Raw genomic sequence first — 23,501 nt, 5'->3', positions numbered from 1 at the left:
ATCATGGCAGCAAACAGTGACAGGATGCGGCAGAGAAAAAGGGAAAAAAAGAGGCAAAGATGAGCTCAGGGTGTCGTTGTATTTTACACTGCTTTGTGTGAAATTCAGCTGTTGAAGCAGACCCAACCTGAGTGATGAGGTCTCGACCCCGTTTCTGGGTCCAAGCGTCCCCTGATGAGGTTCCTGCCTTGTTGACGTGCTGCAGTGCTCTACAAACACATTATGTAACACTAGCGTAGGTGAATGTTCCTCACTGAGAAGCGCTGGTGAACGTGATCTTAGACCTGACCTCCCCTCAACAAGCTGCCGGATCAGAGCTCAATTATAAAGGACACCTGTTGGCCTTCATTCACTCACTAAAGGTTTCTGAGGGAAGAGAGCCCAACATGTATGCATGGCATCTGTAATGAGCGCTGGTCACATGCTCTAGATACCGAGGATAGATGTTTCACTGCTTCCTTTATTTCCTCCTGATACACTGCATCACTGTGGAGGTCAGTGAGTGCAGTGACTCATTGTCATGTTCGAGAAATCGCTTTTAAATGATTTGCCACATGGTGTGTTACCCTGCTGGCAGCAGCCATCAGAAGATGAGTACACTATGGCCATAAAGGGATGGACACAGTCAGCAACAATACTCAGGTAGGCTGTGGTGTTTGAATGATGCTCAGTTTGTGCTAAGGAGCACACAGTGTATCCAGAAGATTGTTGATTATATTACATCACCAGTCTTAACCGTCGATACCAGACAGGATGGATCCATGATTTTATGGCGTTTAAATCAAATTATGGCCGAATGCTAAAGAGACTCAGACCAGGCAACACTTTTGCAGTTTTGTATTGTTCAATTTGAATTGTAGCCTCACTTTCCTGCTCTTATCTTGCAGGCACCTGGTGTGGTCTTCTGCTGCTGTATCCCGTCTGCTTCATGTTTGACATGTTGTGCCCAAAGCGACTTCCACCGTGATTCTACTATAAAAACATGAACAGACACAAATGGAGACTATAGTCCAGACTGCTCATTACTGACTCTGTTGAAGTTCAGGCTCTGGCTGCTGGACTGAAGTCTGCATGCACTAAGGTTTGTCATCACTCTGGGTTGCTTGCTGACTTTGTGTTAGCATGCTGTCTGTGCTGATGTTTGCAAAGAGCCAAAGTTGTGTTAGCAGCATAATGTGATTGTTTGTGTCCTGGGTGCAGTTTGCACTTCACCATTGTGCTCTCGTTCTTTCGTGCAATAAAAATAAAGGTAATGTCGATGTCTCTGCTGCAGACCGGCCCACTATTTTCCTCCTCCCACACATGAACTGAAATCACCTCAATGTAGCTCAAGTTTGCAGTTGTTTTTTCTTTCCGTCCACCCAACCTGCAGATAATTGAAAAACCTTAACGCAAGTAACAACATCACTGCAAACATATTATTGAATTTTGTGCAGTAATACACCACATTACTGAAAAATGTAGTGTGATTACAGTAGCCACTGTTCTTCTGCATACTTTAGTTGTAATGAGTGATTCTTTGACTTACTGTTGCCTTCAAATCAGCTCAAAGCAGTCTGACCCTTCACCCCTGATGTCTGACATCAACAAGACATTTTCATGCAGAAAACTGAGGCTCACTGGATATTTTCTCTTTTCCATCTGTAAACCGTAGTTTAGAGATAGGCGTGAAGGAAAATCCCAGCAGATCGGCGGTTTGTAAAATAGTCCTAGTAAAGTGTCTGGCAAGTGTATATTACTCTTTTCAAACTTTGTCTTGTTGTGACCAGGACAATCACTTTTGTGAATTTAATTGTTTCCTAAAGATAAATGGCACGGTGAGTGCTTCCACCAGGTCATAAAAATAATTAAAACAGTGGAAAATATAACAAAAACATCATGTGCAATGAAATTTGGCTCTGAGCATAAAGAAGTCATTGTGTGCCCAGACAATCTACAGGAAAGTCTTAATTTTTAAGCAAAATGTTATGTTTTATGAATAAAATAAGCTTTTGTTGTCATAACTAATAAAAATCACGGATAAGATTTTGATTGAATCCTGTAATCTGCAAGACATTTCACCCACTGTGAGGCCGCTGTGGCTATGCTATTATCAAAGTAGGAACAGATAGAAGGGACAATCACCAAATAATCATAGTGGGCATTATTCTTCCTTTTAAAAGAATTTTTAAGCTAGCTTAGGTTGTGTTGTGCGTTTGGTAATACAACTTCGGGTTTTTACTGTCTTCAAACTAAAGCCGTTCCCTGCCTCAGGAAAGAAAGATGCTCTTCGGCTTTAAACCTTAATAAATAATACTCACTGAAAAAACATATTTTCGACACTTTATTGAGCAGCTGTCCCTGCCCCATACCAGTCGTGGATCAGCTGTTAGTACTGGATAATTTAACAAAAACTGGATCCCCGGGACTGAATCTGCAGAGTAATTATTTGGCTGTGGGTTTCGACTTTTCCTTCGGCGACATTACAAAACAAACCAACACTTAAAGTGTTTTTGCAAAAGGCTAAAGTGTTCTAAACTGACTTTTCTTCTGTCTACATATAGTGCAACCTTAAATTAAGACATTTCAGACTCCCAGGAGCCCCATGTAGTCATGTAAACACAAATACATTATCAATATACAACACAAATATTAGAAGTATCATCACTGTCCTCCAGAAACCACGAATAACCCCAAAAATCCTCCAATATTGAAGTGGAAGCAGCAGACTGAAGGATGGTAACTTTAAATAATTCATGCAACCAGTCAAATAAAATAAAGTGTTCTCATCAAATGTGAGCTTTCTGCAGTAATACAATACCAAAGTCAGACACAACAAGTGAAGATGGTCTCTCAGAAAATATAGACTTTACGATTAGAATGGCTAAGACAATAAGCAACAGATTATAAAAAGTATACTTCGGCTGCAGCATCTGGTTTAAAATGCTTTCACTCACAGTTGTAGATGAACTCAGTAAAACACCAATGATTTAAACCTTGAGTGGTTCTCTGAATTGGTCTGTTGGAAATATCTCCACATTTGTTGGCTGGATGGATTTACATGGAGCATTAAAGACTTGACACAAACATCCTGATGACTTTAACCAAATTCAGGATAAAATAATAAAGCTAGTAACATTTTCATCAGCTCAGCTAGATGCTCTGTTTAATGCTAAATGGCAAATGTTAGCATGTTTACGCAATAAGCTGAGGACTGATAGCCTTGCTGTGTGTTTTTTTTTTGCTTTCATTAGCCAGTGTTAGCATGCTAATACCCTACGGTAATGTCCCATTCCAGTTAATTCAGAACTCTGGAGTGAAGTTATTCCAGAGTTAGTCTATTTCAGTACTAAAGTCAGAAAAGCACGACAAACAGGATTTGTTTTGTTTCTTAGCAAAGCAGTCATTCATGTCATCACTAGGAACACAGCATAATGTTTGGTTTTTGTGCTTAAAAATGTAGCTGCAGCACGTTCACGGACAGAGCGTTCTCACTGCTCTGTATATGGCTTATTTAGCAAGTCAGTAGTGGCACAGATAGAAAGTATTACAGTTTCACTACTTTTTCCATTCACTGCCACCATTTTCGATTTTTATATAGGGGTTTCTCCCACTTTATCAGTTGGAACTCCAGGTTCAGGGGGTGTTTGAGACAACGATTCCAACAGGGAATTCTGAAAGTTCGACTTAATCTGGAATGCACCATAATTATATTCTCATAACTTCAGTGGAAATGATCATGTTAGCACCCTAAAGTAATGCAGTTTCAAACCCCTTCAGGAATATTGCGTGTGAATAGTACTAACTTCGAAAGTTTAAGATACTAACATGCTACAGACATCCCTTTGAGCCTATACAAAACTGAAAGGTTAGCACGTAACACACAAAACTAAAGACATTCTCAATCCCAGTAACATCAATAGCTTATTTTTATGGTGAATCCATTTAACTCAGAAGTCGGTTGTCAATGCTGGGAGTGATGTCACTCCTCATTTGAATGTATTCCAGTACTAAAGTCAGAAAAGCAAGGGATACCAGGATTAGTTTTGCTTCTAAGCAAAGTAGAGCCATTCGTGCATCACTATTAACACAGTGCAACGCTTGTGTTTTTGCACTTAAAACGCCCCTGCAACACATTTGAGGCTAGAGTCAGGCACAGATACACAACACTGGTAGCACGAATGAAAGTTTTACGAAGCGATTCGGAGCCACCATTTGGGATTGAGAAGTCGGGTTGGTGGGGCTGGTCTCACTTTCTATTGGAAATCCAACTTGAGAGGGGGGTCCAATTCCAACTGGGAACTTGGAAATTCCAACTTCAACTGGAATGCATCATTCGTGCAAATTAGCATGATAAACTGATAATATCCCATCAGCCTAAGTGGTGATTTCTTTTAGTGCAAATTAGCAAAGGTTAGCATGTTCACATGCCACAGCAAGATATGGCCAACATTATCAATGCTAAAAATCAGCACAAGGCATTCCCATCAGCCTCACTTGTATATTGTGTTTAGTGCTAAACAGCATGTTAAACTAACACCCTTCTCATCAATTTAAGCAGCATTGTTTGTTGTGATAAATTGCAAATATTAGCGCAGTAACAATCTAAATTAAAGACATATATATATATATATAACTCTTAGCTGAACTGCATTTTTTTAGTATTAAATCGCCATCATTACCATGCTAAAAAGCTAGACTAAAGACATTTATACCAAGTAAAAAAGTTCGAAGTCTCAGCAGCAATAAGCAAATAATACAACAATAAAACTAAAGACATTTCCATTAGCCTCAGCGGTTAATTAGCAAAAATTAACATATAAGCATACCGAACTAAGGACATTCTCAGTAGTAGCAGTAGCTTGTTCTCACTGCCGATAATTAGCAAAAGTTAGCATGTTCACATAACAAAATAAGAACATAGAATACGATTAGCATCATACCTGCTATATTAGCATTGTACTGTGGAACAGTTAGCATGCTGAACTCAAAGTAAACAGTTAAGTAAACCTTCATATAGATATTGCCTTAAAGAGCTGCTAGAAATGCTGTCAACTCTTATTTTCTTCCTTTAATCATGTTTTTTTGAAGTCCGCTGCATTTTTAAAGAAAATGTCTAAAAAACACGTTGTGTTTTAAAAGAAAAACAAACTATCTCACCCTCAACATTATCTCATCATCTCAATAAATGACCCTTACTTCACAGCATCTCGTGTTTCTGATTAGAACAATTTATAATAAAATTCGACTTTTTAAGTTCAAGGTTTCTGGAGGACAAGAGAGACAGGCAATAAATATGTCACACGGTTAAATAGCTAAGAGTTCAGTGATTATATGACGGGCTAAAGCAGGCAGGAATGCAGCAAAAATCACGAGCATGATGCAAAAGTTGAATAAATTCAAAAACGTTCCTTATCGGTGTGTTTTCAGTGCTGTTTGACATTCTCATACATAGTGCTGAGTGACAGTACCTTGGATACATTACAGAGCTTTACATCCATCGCTTTAAGAGTCCAGAGGATGGATAGAAGAGAAAAGGAAGAAGAGGAAGAGGAGAAATTAGAAGAGAAGGAGACGAAGAGAGGAGGACCAAAAGCAGGGAGGCTTTACAAAGAAGTTGTCAGGCCGAGGTAACCAAGAAAAGAGTGTTTGGTAGAGAAAGATGAAGAGGAGGAGGAGGAAGATGAAGGAGAGCGCTGTTTCAGAGAGATGAGGGTCGTGATCGGGAGGAGAGGAGACAAATCCCTCCATCCAGCGCGGTCGGACAGCGATGGATGAAGAAGAAGAGGAGGAACAGAGGAGGAGGATGCAGCAGTGTGAGCGCTTGGCGGTGTGTGCAGCCGCTGGACGTGCTTGTTCGAGCGCTGATTGTCTGCATGCACGTATGACCGGTGCGTATGCACGTCGGCGGGTGCGTCCGTCGCGCCCCCGTTGAAGAAGTGCGCAGCGTGTTTGACCTTGCAGTGCAGGCGCAGACTGTCCCGCCGCTTGGCGCTGTAGGGGCAGAGGTCACAGGTGAACGGTCGCTCCCCCGTGTGCACGCGCACGTGTTCCACCAGCTTGTTGGCTGTCCGGGTCAGGTGGCCACACCGGTCGCAGCGGTACTGGTTGCCCTGGCGATGACCCTGGAAGTGAACCAGCAGCTCCTGTTGCCCTGGAAACGACCTCTGGCAGATGCGGCAGCGATGCTCTGAGGTGCTTGTCTCCGGCTGGGTTGCCGTGGCAACTGAACGAGCACCGCTGCTGGAGGTGGAGGCTGTGGCAGGAAGGGTAACAGGGCATCTGGGAGTCAGGAAAGGTAGAGGGAGGAGTTAATGACCCACACATTGCACGAGGATGCTGACAGAAAGCACGCTCACCTGCATCTAACATCAACATGTAACATCAACAAATTCGTTTTAAATCCATTCAATGAAGAATTTAAATGTACCAATAAAAGCTCTACCTCTATCTTACTGTTTAGTTCAGTTTACTTCTTCATATCAGTAACTGAGCAAAGATTTAGAAACTGATTCTGTTCAGCCTCGACTTTCACCTCAAAGGTTTTTTATGTTTAAAGTACGTTTTATTAGATGTTTCCACTTATTTAATAAGTCATACACAGAAAACCTTTTGTAAGGTCGTATTAACGCCTCAAAGGAGCACTGCAGACATGATTATTTTTACTATTGATATGATAGATTTTTGTAAAAATATTGTCCAAAAGATAAAATATCATCATCGTCATTTGTCATATAAGGTTTGGGGTTGTTTCGCTTAAAAACAACTCAAAAATCTAAGTAAATTTAAATTTAACGATGTAATCATGTGCTGACACGTGGATGTGTGGTCACGTATCCGGGGGGGAGGGGGGTCGTTAGGGATCCTTACACCTACCTCACTTCGCCCTGAATGTGCGTGCAGACGTGAGCCCTCATCTCTGCCTCCTGATTGGTCGAGTGGTCGCACACGCAGCAGTGCAGCGAGAAGGATCTGTGCTCCCATTGGCGGTGTTCGGTCATGTGACTCTGGAAAAGGGCCTGTCCTTCGGTCTCAAAACCGCACACGTGACACCTGGAAGGCAAGGACATGACAAAAGCTTGTAACACATAAATGACGGTAACAGATATTTGTCTATGAATCTCCAAGCGGTCACAGCGGGACTCACTGTGGGAGAGGACAGCAACCAATCAGGTGCAGGTTTTTCTAGCGTGCGCTTGGCTGGTTTTTACAGTTGGTTTTAACTTGTTATTATTTTGTTGTAATTATGCTTGAAATGCACTTTTGTTTTCAAATATATATGTATTATTATTAGTTTATTTATTTTTGTATTTTATTATATTTTTGTATTTTTATTCTATCTTTAATCTCAAGCACTTTGTTCAGCTGTTGTTTAAAGTGTTTTATGGATAAAGCTGGTTTGGATTTATATACACGCTTCAGATCTGAGAGGGTTTAAGAATGAGACATAACACCAGGAAATGATTTCATTTCTCACTTTTAGCATGAAGAGAAGGTGAAATACATGACAGCTGGAGATAATCAGATCATAGTGAACCTCGTTTATGTAACAATGAGTGATTAGCTTGATTAGAGGGCACAGGTAGACAAACATCAGGTGAACAGTACTAACAGTTTCATGGTTCTTCAATTCCTTAAACAAACTCACAGAATGGAGCCACAAAAAACGCTTTCACTACAAGCAGCGACAACTTCCGCTTGACCTTGTTCGTTTTTCCATGTCCTCTTAAAACTCACCTCTTCATCAGTGTTTCAGTGTTTCATGTGTGGCATTAGTTCTGGGAGACAGGTGCTCCTGGTTTTGGAAGTTTTATGATGGTTCTCTATGAGAGAGGCGCTCAAAACCACAAGTCCCGTCACGAAAAGAGTAACGGGAGGACAAAACTCTCCAGGCTGACACCTCACAGTGTCTTTAATGTGGAAAGCTGAGAGAAAAACTACATTTCTCATTAAACGTAAACTGCAACTGTGAAAAAATGACCATAAAAACCCCATCGAGGATGTCAAAGTGCTGATTGAGTCCACCGCCATGAAGCATGGCTGAGAGCTGGCGCTCAAAAATAGGCTCGGGTTTAACTCTGTCAGATGCACTGTAGTTTTGTAAAACGATGCAATAAATCGCTCCCAAAAGTGGCAGCACGCTAATCCTGATCGAGTCACACATCCTGATGTAAGAGTGGAGCCCGAAACACAGATAAAAATCACAACAGAAGAAGAAGGAGCGGGACGCCGAGTACAATAGCATTCAATGCCTTTCACACTCTCAGTAACGGCTTTGTTAGTTTATAATGAAGCCATTTTTTATATTAAAAGCTTCTTTTTGAGTTGTTAGTGTGAGTGTAAGGGTTATGTTGTAGATGAAGTCAGCCCACTCTCACCAAAAACACTTTTATGGGCAATTTTTTATTTGAATTTGGATTTCTTCAAATTGCAATTTTATTTTTAAAGTGCCAAATCACAACACTTCAAAAACAGATGCCTTATATTGTGAAGTAAAGGCCCTAGAATAATACAAAAGGACTCAATTAGTTTACCACACTATACATAGTATATGTGTTAGCCTGCTTACAGTATCCAGAGCGTACTTCATTCTTGCCTCACTTTCTGATCAAAGCCTTATTGCACACCACCAACACGTACACTCACTAAGAAGTATTTGTGTCGTTTTATACACTTGAGTTCCTGCAGATCACAGACACACTCCATTTTAATCCACCATAATTTTCTCCATGAAAATTGCCTCCAGGATGCCAAGGTTGTGTCTCCAAAATCGAGCCGAGCATGGATAAAAACTTTTTTAAAAATCCAGAGCTTTGAAATCTTTGTACTAATTTCTTCCTGCTAATGAAAAAAAAAAATCTCCCACCGGTTTGTTAAACATCTCCAGAAAGTTAATGTTCAAAGACGCCTTCGCTGGCAGAATACACTGAGATGGAGAATCCGGCAGAGCTGCAGCTATGCAGGAAGATAAGCGGGGACTTCAGTCTCTCCAGAAGGCCAGAAAACAACAGCTCGAAAGCTTTACTGCTGGATAAAATGCTGCAACATTTAGGATCACCGTTCACAGAGCTATAAACAAGAGTGAGTCCCAAAACAGGCTGAAACTCAAAGATTAGAGATAGTGCACTTCCTCGCTGACTCTATATAGTTATCTTAAAGGGGGTCCTCACAGATATAGGAGTAAAGGTGTACGTGTGTGTGTGTGTGTGTACTTGTTTAAGCATCTTTGTGAAGACCAAAACATGCCACTGTACCTGTGGGGACCAAGCGCCCGTCCTCACAAATTTGAAGGCATTTTTGAGGCTCAAAAATGTGGTTTTAGAGTGAGGTTACAATAAGGGTATGGTTAGAGTAAGGGGCTAGGTAAAGCATTATGTCAATTCAATGTCCTCACTAAGATGTGAAAACATGTGTGTGTGTGTGTGTGTGTTACCTGAAAAAGTAAGAGCAACCTGTGGTTTGGTGTCTGCTGAGGCTGGTTTGGGTTTCTGTGAGGAAGAAGAAGAGCATTCGTTTATTATTCTGCGTGATTTTTGCTTTTTACACACAGCAGAACTTCTTAATGATGAGCCCCTCTGGAAGCTATTATTGCTAAACCTCTGTGTGACTGTAGCCTCTGTCAGCGCACTTCACCACCATCTTTATTATTATAGACCCAAAGGGCACTCCAGTAGCAGCATGCATCCATAACGCAGACAAAGGCAGCATGCAGTCATTAAAAAGTAATAATAATAGCAATAATAATAATAATGATACAGAGACAATGCAGGCAAACTGAACACACACATTCAGTGAGAGTGTTTGCTGAGAGCTGTCAGTGGAGGAGATCAAAAGTGTTTGTGGTGGCTAAGAGCCAGCCAGGCAGAACACAGAGGGTGATAATCAGATCCAAATAAAGTCACGAGCTCAGACTTCATTTTTGGTCGAGCACCTTAAAAAGTTGAAGTTTTAAACTTTTGTTATGACGGTCATGAAAAAACATTTAAAAACAAAAAAACCCTCAGAGGTTGCAGTTCCTCAAATGGCCACTTCTCATAGATTTGTGTTAGAAACAAACACGTTTATTGCATCAAAATTTGCTTCTTATTAAGGCTTAAAGTTAAATACCTGACCTGATGCAAGCAGCTAGCTGTTTGCAATGACTTGTGGTTTTTATACATTGTTAGCCAATGAGCACACACTTTAAGCGCTATATAAGAATCGGTCCATTTAATGGTTTTATAATCTTGCATTTTGGTGTTACAGGATTTACCAAAAAACCTCTGCTATTCTTCTATTAAACACAACCCAAAATAAGAGAAAAGCTTTGACACAGGTCAGATCGGAGAACCAGTTTTGAAACCACTGCTGGCCTTCAGGCACAATGCAGGTTTATTTTTCCAACCACAGAGCTACGTCTATCTCTTAAACAGTCTCTGCTTCACCCCCACTAACCTTAATAACTGAACTGGATTCTGATTTCTAAATGGACTTATCTGACAAAGAATACGGCCGGCTCTGTGGTTACTTGTAACCCATGGTTACATTTTTTATGAAACTCTAGGTTTTTTTGTCTGGATTTTAGCACTAACGAGCAGGGAATCTGAATCGAGCTCTTGGTGACCCCAAAACGCCAAACTCAAGGCTTCAAAACAGGTCCACAAAGCAGCATGTGACAGAATTAGCTATGATGATACTTAAAATCCAGTCTGTCTAACAGAGAAACCATGAACAGGTGGTCTACAAAAGACTTTCTCAGTGGTTTATAGCTTACTGCAATCGATGGAGCTACCTTCATATTTAAGACTAGTGCCACAGCTCCACGTCTCAGTCATTAGAAGTTTGAAGTTGTTACAGACTATTAGATAAACTTTATCATTCTCAACCTCTGAAGTAGAAATTCAGGTAAACAGGTTTTTGCACAAAACAGTGTTTTACATCTGGACTCAAGATTTCAATTAAAATGAAAATAAAAATCTGTTACTAATAATACTGATGCACAAATAAAAGCATGAACACTTTTTATCCTGATATGTAACCAAACGCTATAACCAACCAATAATATTCACTTAGTCTGTCGGAAACACTGAATAAGTGCGTATCAAACGCATGCAAATGTTTCCTCTTGTTTCATTAATCTTTAATAGAAACAACAGTGACCATCACTTAAAAGTGACACTTTATATTTGGAAGCTTTGTTTTTAGAGTCATGCCTCATACTCTCCGACTAGGGAGGGATTTAGAGTCAGACTAATGCATTAAAAATTCATAACATCACCGGGCTTATCTGTAAATGCTGAAGTGCGCGCTGTTAAAAAGGCAGCTGGAGGTTTGGGAGCTCGCATCCTTGTACCTGACATCCTTCCTGCTGTGCCAGTGTTCATTGCTATAGGGGCGATCGTGGCTCAAGAGTTGGGCGTTCGCCTTGTAATCGGAAGGTTGCCGGTTCGAGCCCCGGCTTGGACAGTCTCGGTCGTTGTGTCCTTGGGCAAGACACTTCACCCGTTGCCTACTGGTGGTGGTCAGAGGGCCCGGTGGCGCCAGTGTCCGGCAGCCTCGCCTCTGTCAGTGCGCCCCAGGGTGGCTGTGGCTACAATGTAGCTTGCCATCACCAGTGTGTGAATGTGTGTGTGAATGGGTGGATGACTGGATATGTAAAGCGCTTTGGGGTCCTAAGGGACTAGAAAAGCGCTATATAAATACAGGCCATTTACCATTGTAAATTTAGCTGGATCACTATTTCAGCCGTCAGCTCCTTTAATCCTTCCACTCTGACTGACAGTGTCAGTTTCCATCACTGCAAATTACCCCGAGACTGGCAGGCAAACACATCAATGACAACAACCCATAACGCCGTGACTCATTAATAAAGAAAAGAAAAACACCTCCAGGAGACGGTTAATAATCAAGGCGCTACACCTCCTCCAGCTGCAGAGCATCCTCGCAGAGTTCCTGTATTTTCATGTAGACACTGTGACACTCATGTAAATCTTAACCTGTGTGTGCAAACCAGGTTATTATGTCAGTGTGATTAATTAACAGAAAACTACAAAATAAAGTGTCAAAAAACATGGAATTCTTAAATGATGTCATTAAACTTGTTGTAGTGCCTTAAATTTACCAGGTAGTTGTAGTGTGCAACTTAACCAAGCTGTGTTTTTAGTAGCTAAGCCTGACCAAGATACAAGCTTTCAATTTTCTACATCAGCTCTCCAAATAAAGAGACTTTACAGCCATGCACTATATCATGGGTGGGAAACTCCAGGCCTCGAGGGCCGGTATCCTGCAGGTTTTAGATCTCACCTGAATCAAATGATTAGTTCATTACCAGGCCTCTGGAGAACTTCAAAACATGTTCAGGAGGTCATTTAGCCATTTAAATCAGCTGTGTTGGATTAAGGACACATCTAAAACCTGGACTTTGCCCACCGCTGCACTATATAAAAGCAGCTGGGCTGTGGTTACATTCAGGATCTTTAGCAGAGGTCATCTAACTCCTGGAAACTTCACCTAGACTAAAGCCTTGATCATAATTTCTCTATCCCTAAGTCCGCTAAGGGACTGCAGTTCCACTGGACTCATCTGTGGATAATTTGCATTACAATCCACCAACTCTGCCAGCAGCCTTCAAGCCGCTCTGGCGTGTCTCCTGGTTTTTGTGTCTGCGTCAGGAGCGGGGTATAATCGAGGTTCAAACTTTTCTCGGGCCTCTACAAATAGTGAGACCTTGATAGCGGAGAGGCTAACCCCCAAAAATCGATTACACTGTGCACACAAACGTAAAACTCTGTTTCTTCACAGCTCTAAAAGTAAGACTGTTTCGCCTTGTGTCTGATCCCTCTCCCAGCTGAGCCTGCAGAAGTCATCTGCAGCATTTAGAAGCCTGAATGGTATGCATGTGCTGCAGTGCGTGGATACAAATGTCTGGGCTTGCTGTTAAACGCTGTTGGAAATGAAAAGTGAAAAATTGAAAGTCCATTACCAAGTGGAGGAGTTTGGGAGCTGATCACTGCCGGGGAAGAGCGGCGCTGGTCGTCGTTACCCTTCAAAACAGGACTACACAGAGAGCAACACGCACAGATACAGGATACCATCATGACTGAGGTCAGAGGTCAAAATATGCCGCTGATAGATGGAAGTGTGCACTTACCTGCTTCTGATGGGTGGAGTCATCCTGTCCACCAGCTGACTGTTGGACTTACTGACCCTCTCTGCAGACAAGCGACAGAAAAAGAAACGCATTCGAGTGCAAACCGAAAAAAATGATGCAACCTGTGTGTTTGGCTAAAACCCAAACAGTGGACAATGTGCACTTTTCTCTCTGCAGCTACCTCCACCTCTGAGGCTGCATGTCTCTGATACGCACGGTTTCTTATCTGTTGTTTCCTAAAGTCTCGGTCTGCTCTCTCTGCACCAGCCCGTCGGCTCACACAGCTGCTTCTTCCTGTTTAAAGGAAGTCAGCTGATTCCATGTGCTCGCTTACAGGCAATCACTGGGGTTTTCACTATGTTACTAGTGAAAAAACCTCCAAAGACCTGCACAAAACTGAGCATATAAATATTTTCAAGGAAAAAAAAAAATCTCTGAAATTCAACTCACAAATATTCAAGAAAGATTGTGTTTTTCTGTTTATTTGTTTTTTTGACAGCTTTATGTATTCTTAGATTTGATGTTTCGGCATCAAGGAGCAACTCTGACCAGTAGAAACACGACAATCAACTTTAGATTTAATCTAGGTTAATATTAAAGCTTGTGTGGTTACCTGACAGTTGGTGCAGCAGTGTGGACGCCAGGTTCACTGACATGTCCTGCCACAGCACTGCTCTGAGGCACTGGTCAGCCATCTTGGCTCCAGAGGTAAATTGGTCTTCCATCTTGGCTCCAAAGAAGAGCTGCTCCTCCATCTTCACCCCGGAGAAAACCTGGTTCTCCATCTTGGCCCCTGAAGCAAACTTGTCCTCCGTTTTGACTCCAGAGAGAAACTTGTTGGTCACCTTGACTCCAGAGAAAGGCCGCTCGGCAAACTTTGCTTTAAAGAGAAGCTGGTCCTCCATCTTGGCTCCAGTTAGAAGGTGGTCCGACATCTTAGTTCCAGAGACATCCTCCATGTTCACTTGAAAGTGAAACTGTTTGGCTCCAGAGACTGCACTGTCTGCCATTGCGGAGACAGGCGGGCATCCTTCAGCACAGAACTTGCCTTCTACTTTAAGGCCAAAGAGACAGCGGTCCGCCATTTTGGCTCTGGGGTGCAACTCCTCAGCCACCTTGTTCCCAGTGAGGCCCCGATCTTCTGTTTTAACACTGAAGATGTGATGATTTACCATTTTCGGGGCAGGCAGAGCAACGTCTTCTGTTACTATTTGACTCTGGGCTACTGTGTCGACTTCCATTGGCTCTTCTTCTTCTTTGAGTCTCACCACATGGCCATTCACTTCCTGACGCTCTGTGATTGGGAAGAAATAATAATAAATGATTAGAAGCAGTGTGTGAAAGTTCATTCAAAGCTAGAGAAGGTAACATGTTTTTGACCTCAACCAACAAAAACCCAAAACAAAACAGACAGTCCAGCTGGACTCTGGTACCTGAGTTCTGGTTCCAAGCTATAGAACCTCTACTTTGTGTTGTTCACCAATACAAGTGAGTAAGACGTCCACACCAGTAGGCTTATAACTGGGAGCGCAGGGCTGGAATCCAGCGCAAAGCCAACAGTCAGAAATGACTTACAGTACTGTGCAAAAGTCTTGAGCCACCACTCTTTTCTCTCTATATTTGCCTCAAAGTCAGACTTTCTTATATTTTGTGGTGCTGAACAGTAGTTTTCCAGGCTGTCGGAAGGTCTTTCAAAGTGTTTCTTTGTACACTGCCACTTAATGCAGACCCGTGAATCATTCAAGCATAAAAAGGCACCTAACTCAAGGGATGAACCAGTGTTGTGGCTATACAAAACAGACAACGTGGCAAATAACCATTTTTAATCAGTGTCTTTAGGCACTTTGCTACCAGCAGCCTGTTGCAAGAACACACAATTATTTGTTCCTATTTTTTAGCTGAATCTATAAAAAATGTTAAGAAATAACACAGTTTGACAGGCGTAACATAGCACTTTTGCACTAACAAGATCATACCCAAAGATTTTTTAGCTAAAACCTTGGCATGTCTAGATATGGTGTGCAGTGTATCCTCAAACAAATCTGGGAAATCGGGAAAAGTGGAGGACAAAAAAAGAAATGGCAGGCTTATCTGAAAGTCATGTCCTTAAGAAACAGCAAAGGCCTGACACAGGAGTCGAGAGATGCACTTGGACCTTCAGTTGATTGATCTACTGTTCACTGAAGCCCCATCAGAAATTGTGTGAGTGTTAGCGTGGCTCTCAAGAAGAAATTCTTGAGAAACAGTGAGAAAAGCTGGGGCATGCCAAACTACATAAGAACTGCACTAAAAATTAGTGGCACTGTATGTAATGAGATAATTCATCAAAATTTAGCAGCTTCATTTGTCAGCAACAATCCCAAAACACTTCCAATGCACTCAAAGTATAGTTGGATATAAAAACACAAAATGGAACATTATCAGTCATGGATTGGCCTCCTCAGAGCTCAGACCAGAAGAAAACAGAACAAAAAGAAGAAAGATCCAAAGGAGAGCTTTGAATGTCCTGGAGAACTATTCCTGAAGACTACTTCAAGAAATGACAAGAAAGGTGCCTAAAAGAATAACTGTGGTCATTCCAAAGTTCTTGGAACTGTACAAACTCTGTTATTGCCTTATATACTGTATGCTGTGTATGTTTGCACATGTTCCAGTAAATCACTGCATCCATTTCCCTACATAACATGAAAAAATAAGGACTGGCTCAAGACTTTTACACAGTGCTGTATCTCTCATCACAGTTTTGGCGAACTCGTACCTGCTAGCTTCCGGAGCAGATCTGAAGCTAGCGTGTCCGTAGCGGTATTGCCGTCAGGCGTGTGCGTGAGGGACGGTGGCTCGGGACTCGCCCCGGGGCTGTCCGGTGAGAGAGCGACGCCTGGCTCATCCTGCTGCTCCGCTTCCTCTCGGCTCCCAGGATGCATCTGGGCCTTCTGGGTGGCCTCTGGAGACAGAGAGTGATTTGATTCAAGTTAACTGTAAACAGATTACTGCAGAGGTCAAATTGCAGCCTGATAACCGCACTCAAGCCTTCATGAGAGCGCACAGGCTCCTGCAACACATGCCCGAAGTACGCGGACACCTACACGCTCACGTCTCTTCATTTCCAGCAGATAAAACCTGCAGCAGGAATTTACTGCAATGGGAGTTAAACTCAGAGTAATAGTATTCAACCGGAGAGTGACATATCACCCTGTTTTGAAGACCTGATATTGGATGCTTGTTTTTTTATTGATTTAAAAAATCTTGTACTTCATGTTCTTGCAGCCGCCCACTTGCTTCAGATCTGTGAATGACGATGGTCTCTGAGGTCTTCTGGGCTTTCAGTTGCTCCAAAGAGCAGGACAAAAACCTGAGGTGAAGCAGCTTCTGGTGTTTACTCCTCAGTCTGCCTGAGGAGAGCCGTGAAAGAACCTTAAAACCTGCCTGTTTATTCTGCTTATGTTGCCTTTTACTGATTTTATTTGTCTTTATTAATGTCATTATCGTTATTCTTTTTCCACCATTTTCATTTCCCGGGTGCCTTGGCATAGGCTTTTAGCCATCACTCCTTGGATGTTGAATGCTACCGTTCTGTCAAGGCCAAAATGTGTTCCTTTGCCTCACAGCTGTTTTATTTTTTTGTATTAAATAAAATGAAGGCAAAATCCTCTTCATTATTTTAATTCTATGATTTCATAAGTGCAACATAACATGCTGTTATTGTATTAAAAAGGCAAAGTTAAAGTAGCAAATAATCGTAAAAAGTCTGCAGGGTACTCACATGTGGTAAAAGAATATAATTATTTGCACCTATTAGTGATGCTGATGGGCTAATTTATACCTTACAGGCTGTGCCACCACTGTTATAAGGCTCAGATGTGTTCTGCGGCTGAATACGTATTTTCTTTTAGGTCAAAAATTCCTTTTTAATAATAACATTTTCTGATCTCTGAAGTGGCTCTACATCAGTATGCTCTGATTGGTGTGTTTGAGTATGCACCAATAGCTTTAGTAGACCTTGAAAACTCAGGGTGAGACAGCCTCGTCCTTTTTATTTTTCATGTTAAACCTGAGCTGACTGGAAGAAAGTGAAAATGCATTCAGTCTTAGGTGGAGGCACAGTATACCGCTTTGTACTGAAAATTACTGAAACATCCTGTGGAATAACCCATGTATTATAGCCATAATTACATGTGTTTCATGGATGTGGAGAAGGCATCCAACCGTGGGCCTCATTACTTCCCGTAGGGGGTGTTTCAGGAGTATGGGATATCACGTGTTGTTGTTGCAGGCTATCCTGTCCCCATACAAACACAGTGGAAGGTGGGTTTGCATCCAGATCACCTCTCTGCTCAGTTGGGCTCATCGAACGAGCTGAACCAGCTGGGTGATTTGCACCCAGATGTGAAGTGGAAGGAATGAGCACCTCCAAGTTTGAGGATGTGATTCCCAGCAGGAACGGGATGACTGCCCCATGAGCGTAACTTTGTGCTGAACACTGGGGGGGAATCTCTGTCTAAATAAATAAATAAATCTGGATAAATTCCCAGATGATTAAACATGCAACTATTTTGCTGGTATTAACTGAAATGAGTAAAGAAAAGTAAAGGGGTTATATTGGCTGGGTCTGATTATTGGAGGGGTCATAACCCTCCTAACCCCCCTGGAAATTATACCCCTGGACTGCCCAATCCCAGTGAATACAGTGTGAAAGGGAAGATTGATTGAGTTAGGCTTCAGCTCTCACGTATGGCCACAGGCTGTGTGGAGTGACCAACAGAGTGAGCTATCTGCATGAGGAGCCTGGGCACTCCCTTAAAGACAGGGTGAGGAGCTCAGTCATTTGGGAGCTCCTCCACATCGACATCTGACAAGGATGCCTCCTGGGTGCCTTAAAGGTGAGGTGTTTCAGGTATGTCTATTGAGAGGGGACACGTGGAGATCATCCATTAAATTGCCAAAAGTATTTGCTCGACTTCCTTCACACACACATGAACTTGAGTCAAATCCCATTCTTAATCCACAGGGTTTAACATGAAGTCTGCCCACGCTCTAATTCATCCCAAAGGCGTTCTGTCATGTTGAGGGCAGGGCTCAGTGCAGGCCAGTCAAGTTCTTCCAAAACCCAAACCGCTCATCCATGTTTTTATGGACCCTGCTTTGTGCACGGGTATGCAGTCATGTTGGAACAGGAAGGGGTCATGCCCAAAACTGTTCCCACAAAGTTGGGAGCATTAAATTGTCCAATATGTCTTGGTGTGCTGAAGCATTAAGAATTCCTTTCACTGGAAATAAGGGTTCAACTCATTAGACATGTACCGTTCTCCTGGCAACTGCCAAACCCAAACTCGCCTATCGGATTGCCAGACGGAGAAGCGTGGTTCGTCTCTGCACACTGCTCTTGAGCTTATCTGAAGGGCACGTGACGTTTGGAGGTCAGTACTGATACCTTCTGCAGAAAGTTGGTGATCTCCGTGCACTAGGCACCTCAGCACGTTCCCACTCCCAAAGCATAACATATTACTGTGTGTGACAAATCGTCGGTATATTATGCTTTCTGCCACAACATGTTCCTATGTTATGCGTTCGGAAACAGGAGGAAACATGAGAACCGTTTGGACTCAATCTGCACATGTACATTTAGTTTTCTTTAATTGCTTTGGAAAACACTATCTAACACCATTAAGGTTATGGCTAGAGTTAGGATTAAGGTTAGGGTTAGGGCTGGAATACACAGCTGGAACGTCAGTTACCGCCGGGAGCGTCATTCCATTGAATTTCATCCACATACCTTTTGTGTTCCCATGAGACATGACATGACAAGTTGTCGGTATTTTACGCATTGGGAATGAGAACGGGCTGCACATTACCACCATGGAGTCCGCTGAGCTCCTGAGAGCGACCCATTCTTTCACAAATGCTTGTAGAAACAGTATCCATGCCTAGGTGCTTGTCTTTATACACCTGTGGCCATGGAAGTGACTGGAACACCTGAATTCAATGATTTGGATTGAATACATTTGTTGATATAGTATATGAGCTGGTTTTGCTTGTGAACACGTCTGTGTCCCACCAGAACAGGTGGAGTAGGTGGCCAGGAAGAAGGAGGTCGGTTTACTTACTAACCTTGTATTATGTTTAGATTTTTCTTTATAAAGCGTTTCACTTTGGGATAAACACCGTGCAAGTTATCATATATATTCTTTTATTTTTGGCCATTCTTTGCCTTCCTTAGGTAAGACAGTATAGGGAGTGACAGGAACGTGGACGACACACATGGGAAATGGGCTTGTTGTTCATTTATTCTTGTATTACTGTATTATTCTTGTGCAATTATTGTTTCACTCCACCCACGCAACTCCATTTCCCACGACAGGACAGTACAAAGATCTGTCCACATACTTTTGTAGTGTTTGTGAGCACAAATTAGCATCCACAAAATGACATAAACAAGATGCAATTCTGGACATTAGGGGTGGAGCTAACCATCCTTTTCATTATTACATAATCTGCAAATCAATTGATTGATTAGTCATTAGGCAGCAGCTCTAGTGCCCACTGTGTGTGTGTGTGTTACCTGACAGCCTGATGAGGAGGTCAGACGCCATCTTGGTGCTGACATCAGGGCTGAACAGAGAGGTGGCTGCTGGGAAGGGGCTCGAACCTGCGGCTTGTGCGTCATCGCCTGTGTGTGTCTTTGTGTGTGTGTTTGCAGGGTGTGCGTGTCGTTTGGCTGCAGCAGAGTGAGGCTGCAACACACTCGACCCACGCTTCATTTTCTTTTTCCGTGTGTGAAAAAAATAAGAAAGAGAGAGAGAGAGACAAAGAGAGAGAGAGTGAAAAGGGGAGTCAAAACTCAGAAGAGAGGAGGGCAAGAGAGGAGGAAGAGGAGGAGGAGGAGGAAGGTAGTGGTGCTAAAATAAGACGAGTGTGTTCTTCAACATATGGACGTGAGCAGAGCATCGTAGAGAGAGGAAACGAGGGTGGATTTGATCTTCAGAGCGAGCTGTTGCTGGCTCTCGGTGACCTGAAAGAGAGAGGAGGGAAGACGAACGGAGGGGAACGGGACGAGAGAGGGGGAGGAAGAGGAAGCAGCAAGGATGCAGGGCGAGAGAGAACAGGGGAGAGGAAGATAAAGGGAGGAGGAGGAGGAGAAGAAAAGGAACAAAGTGAATCTGTGAATAATAAATTATTGAATGGATAAGGCCCAATAAGGGGATAAATCATCATCTGTTATCACCATGGTAACGGACCCTGCCTCGTCACCTCCTGCCCTGACCTTCCTGTTGAAAAACAATAATCGTCACTTGTGATCAGTGATCATCAATAACTACTCCGCCTGTCACCGCCTGTTAGCCTTGGTCACTTTTTGCCCCTGAAAGGAAAAAAATTGACTGCATCCTAGGAAAATACTTTCATTTGAAGGCTAACAATAAAGAGATAAACAAACAAATAAATAAATACAAATGTAATGAATAAATAAATAATAATCTATCAGCGTCCCATTGTAGGAATGTAATTTAAATAAAGATCAATGAAAAAGTAAAATAAATTATCTAAAAATTGACATGCCTGTGTCTGTAGGAATATCTACGTAATTTAAATGTGCAAAAAAAAAAAAGAATGAACACATGAACACAGGCTGCAAGAACACACGTAATTTAAATGAACATGATTGTTGTTGAAAAAAACTATTTTAAACAATAAATCACATTTCATTTTAAAAATGTAAAAAAGACCCGTCAGAATATCAGCCCCAAATCAAAATATTTTAGCGCCATGATGACTCAAAACTACACCAAAAAAGTCAATAATCAAGAAATATTGTGCAAATAATGTATGTATGTATATATATATGTGTGTGTGTGTGTGTGTGTGTGTGTGTGTGTGTGTGTGTGTGTGTGTGTGTGTGTGTGTATAAAAATTATTTTCTATAGCAATTAAATAATAATAGTAAATAATAATAAAAAAAATCCTGCTAAATTCACTGCTTCATCTTTTTAACATTTAGGTCCTTGTTAATTAAAAAATTGCACTAAATAATTTTATTTAATAAATCAAATGTGGCTGGCAGGCTCTTCATTGCCTCGGTTCACTCACTACCCCCGTCGACCCCGTTTCGCTCTGCCTCCTGCCTCCGTCTCTAAGCGACACCGCGCGGGCTGCTGCTGCCGCCGCATCCGGCAGGGAGGCGACAATCATCGGGCACCAGCTTCTCCACAACACCCCCTCCCCTTCCCCTCACGTCCCTCTCGGTGTCGGTCGGTCGGTCGGAGTCAGAGCCCCCGGAGCCCCGCTGTTAGCTAGTTACCTCCCTCCTCCTCCTGTACAGCCCCCCCCCGCAACATGGCTGAACGGCACTCCGACTCCCCGCCACACCGAGTCAGAAAGTCATCACGCCATTTAGAGCCGCCTAACTGCCAATTTACACATTTTTAACGGTTTTCCCTCGCGCTGCCTTCAGTTATGGGGAACAAGGGCAGGTGTCAAGAGTCCAACGGCCCCCCCACACACACCTCCTCCCTCCCTCCCTCGCCTATCGATCTCCTGCAACATGGCTGAACGGTAACCCGACCTCACGAGACCTCAAAAGTCATTTTCACGGGTCAGTTACCAACGATACCCAGGCACGGCTAGCACCAACCCGCCCCGGGACACCACGGTTCTCTCCCAGCTTCCCACCTCCTCTTCCCTCCGTGACTTACCGGCACCAGGGGGGGCAGGTGGTGGTGGTGGTGCAGTCCGGGGCATAGCCTATATATAGACTGAAGATCTGCTCCGTGTTAAATTTCCTCTCGCTTTTCCCGTGGTCACATCATCTCCCCGCGGTTTCCTCATCCAGAGATGTGAAAGTTAAAATTAAAAAAATGACAACAGCGAGGAGACGATCCGTCTGTTCCCCGAGCCCGAGGATGACGGGTCGGTCACCGAGCAGGGCAGATGGAGGTTTCCGCCTCCTCCTCCTGCTCTCTCTCTCCCTCTCTCTTTCTCTGTGTGTGTGTCTGTGTGAGGGAGATGCAGCGTGTGTCTGCACAGGGCACATAACATGTTAACAGCCTCCATCAGCACGAACCATGAGGAGAAACCTGCATGTTGGATACTCTTAAGGGGGACATGATCCTGCAACTGCTCCACTGTCTCACTGAATACTGATCTAACAGACCTGTTTCCACATACTGCATCAGGTTGGCTGCATGCAGTATTACAGCAGTAACTTTTCCCCAGCTCAGATTACACACCGATACTTGAACTGCTGGCACCAATACAAATAGTGATAATGTTTGCAAAAGAAGATGAACTTTTAGGTTGTTATTATTCAGGTTATTATTTAAAATGTTTTAGTTTTCATTTATTATCTCAGCATTTCAAGATTTTATTTAGGTGTGTCCAATTTTAGACGTATAGTAATTTGGATTTCTTTTCTTTTCTACATACCTAACCTAAAATTTTGGCAAGTCTACGTGGCCATAACTGTTTAGCCACATGTTTTAGCAGTAACCTGACTACTAACCATGTGACATTAACTTTTGCATCATTTTGGACCTGTGACACTGGGCCGCCATAGACCACCACTGGTTGCTAGAGAGAAAAATTTGCACTCCCTGACTGGTTGGTGAGTGGTTGATGCCAGCTGCGGTGAAACTGACTGCTAAAGCTCCAGAGTGGTCAGTGACCATTCTGGAAACTGCTGGTCACAAGGAAAATAGCTGACTGCTTTGGTCGGAAGCAGATCGCTGCTGGTGCTTGTAGTTTGCATGTCTGCAAACACTTGGCAACTCCTCTCCAAGCAGTGGTGAAACTGTGAAGTCCATTTTTTGTTTGTTTAAGATAAGATAAGATAAGATATTTATTGTCACTGTTACCAGAACAATGAAACACAGTTTGGGAGTGTTTTGAGTGTCCAGGGTGCGAGGGTTCTTTGATGATGATGCTAGCTTTCTGCTGACGTCTGCCAGTATAAATGTCTCTGAGGGGGTTAGTGAAATGCCAGTTGCCCGCTCTGCTGCACTCACCACCCATTGCAGTTTCCTATTGTCCTCCACAGTACAGCAGTTGAACCAGAGTGTGGAGCAGTAGGTCAGAGGGTAGAAGTTAATTAGCAGTCTCTGGGGTAATTGGGCCTAACGCAGCTTCCTGAGGAAGTACATCCTTTGTTGTGCTTCTCCTACCTGGTGGAAAATGTTTGTGGACCAGTTAAGGTTGGTCGAGATGTGGACCCCGAGGAACGTAAAGCCTTCTACCCTTTCTACAGGGTGGGCCATTTATATGGATACACCGTAATAACATGGGAATGGTTGGTGATATTAAAGTCCTGTTTGTGGCACATTAGTATATGTGAGAGGGCAAACTCCTCAAGATGGGTGGTGACCATGTTGGCCATTTAGAAGTCGGCCATCTTGGATACAACTTT

The 23,501-nt window shown here is 42.8% G+C and overlaps 1 protein-coding gene across 2 annotated transcripts; it reads right to left on the bottom strand.

The window, feature by feature from the left end:
• Positions 1-2,349: 2,349 nt before the first annotated feature.
• LOC308400804 (uncharacterized protein) lies at positions 2,350-22,012 on the bottom strand. 2 transcript variants are annotated; one of them, XM_080888783.1, is made up of 9 exons: positions 21,796-22,012; positions 19,668-20,117; positions 15,867-16,052; positions 13,722-14,402; positions 13,109-13,169; positions 12,941-13,014; positions 9,413-9,467; positions 6,856-7,032; positions 2,350-6,261 (listed from the first exon to the last, which is right to left on the bottom strand). In XM_080888783.1, exons 2-9 carry the CDS (start codon positions 19,864-19,866, stop codon positions 5,586-5,588), a joined length of 2,109 nt encoding a protein of 702 aa, XP_080744909.1. In that variant the 5' UTR covers positions 19,867-20,117; positions 21,796-22,012; the 3' UTR covers positions 2,350-5,585. The 2 variants fall into 2 exon arrangements, with proteins under 2 accessions (XP_080744909.1, XP_080744910.1); XM_080888784.1 differs by having other exon boundaries at positions 19,668-19,869.
• Between the last annotated feature and the right edge of the window lie 1,489 nt (positions 22,013-23,501).

This window comes from Rhamphochromis sp. 'chilingali' (genome assembly GCF_963969265.1).
Source record: "Rhamphochromis sp. 'chilingali' genome assembly, chromosome: 1".
Taxonomy (NCBI): domain Eukaryota; kingdom Metazoa; phylum Chordata; class Actinopteri; order Cichliformes; family Cichlidae; genus Rhamphochromis; species Rhamphochromis sp. 'chilingali'.
Note: the sequence above shows the minus strand (reverse complement) of the source record. Positions and strands in the feature narration are given on the sequence as shown.

Coding starts and splice junctions, on each gene's coding strand:
- LOC308400804 (XM_080888783.1), bottom strand. CDS start 19,866: ATGAAGCGTGGGTCGAGTGTGTTGCAGCCTCACTCTGCTGCAGCCAAA. Junction 13,015..13,108: donor ACTCCACCCATCAGAAGCAG/GTAAGTGCACAC, acceptor CTCTCTGTGTAG/TCCTGTTTTGAAGGGTAACG. Junction 7,033..9,412: donor GGTTGCTCTTACTTTTTCAG/GTAACACACACA, acceptor CTTGCCTTCCAG/GTGTCACGTGTGCGGTTTTG.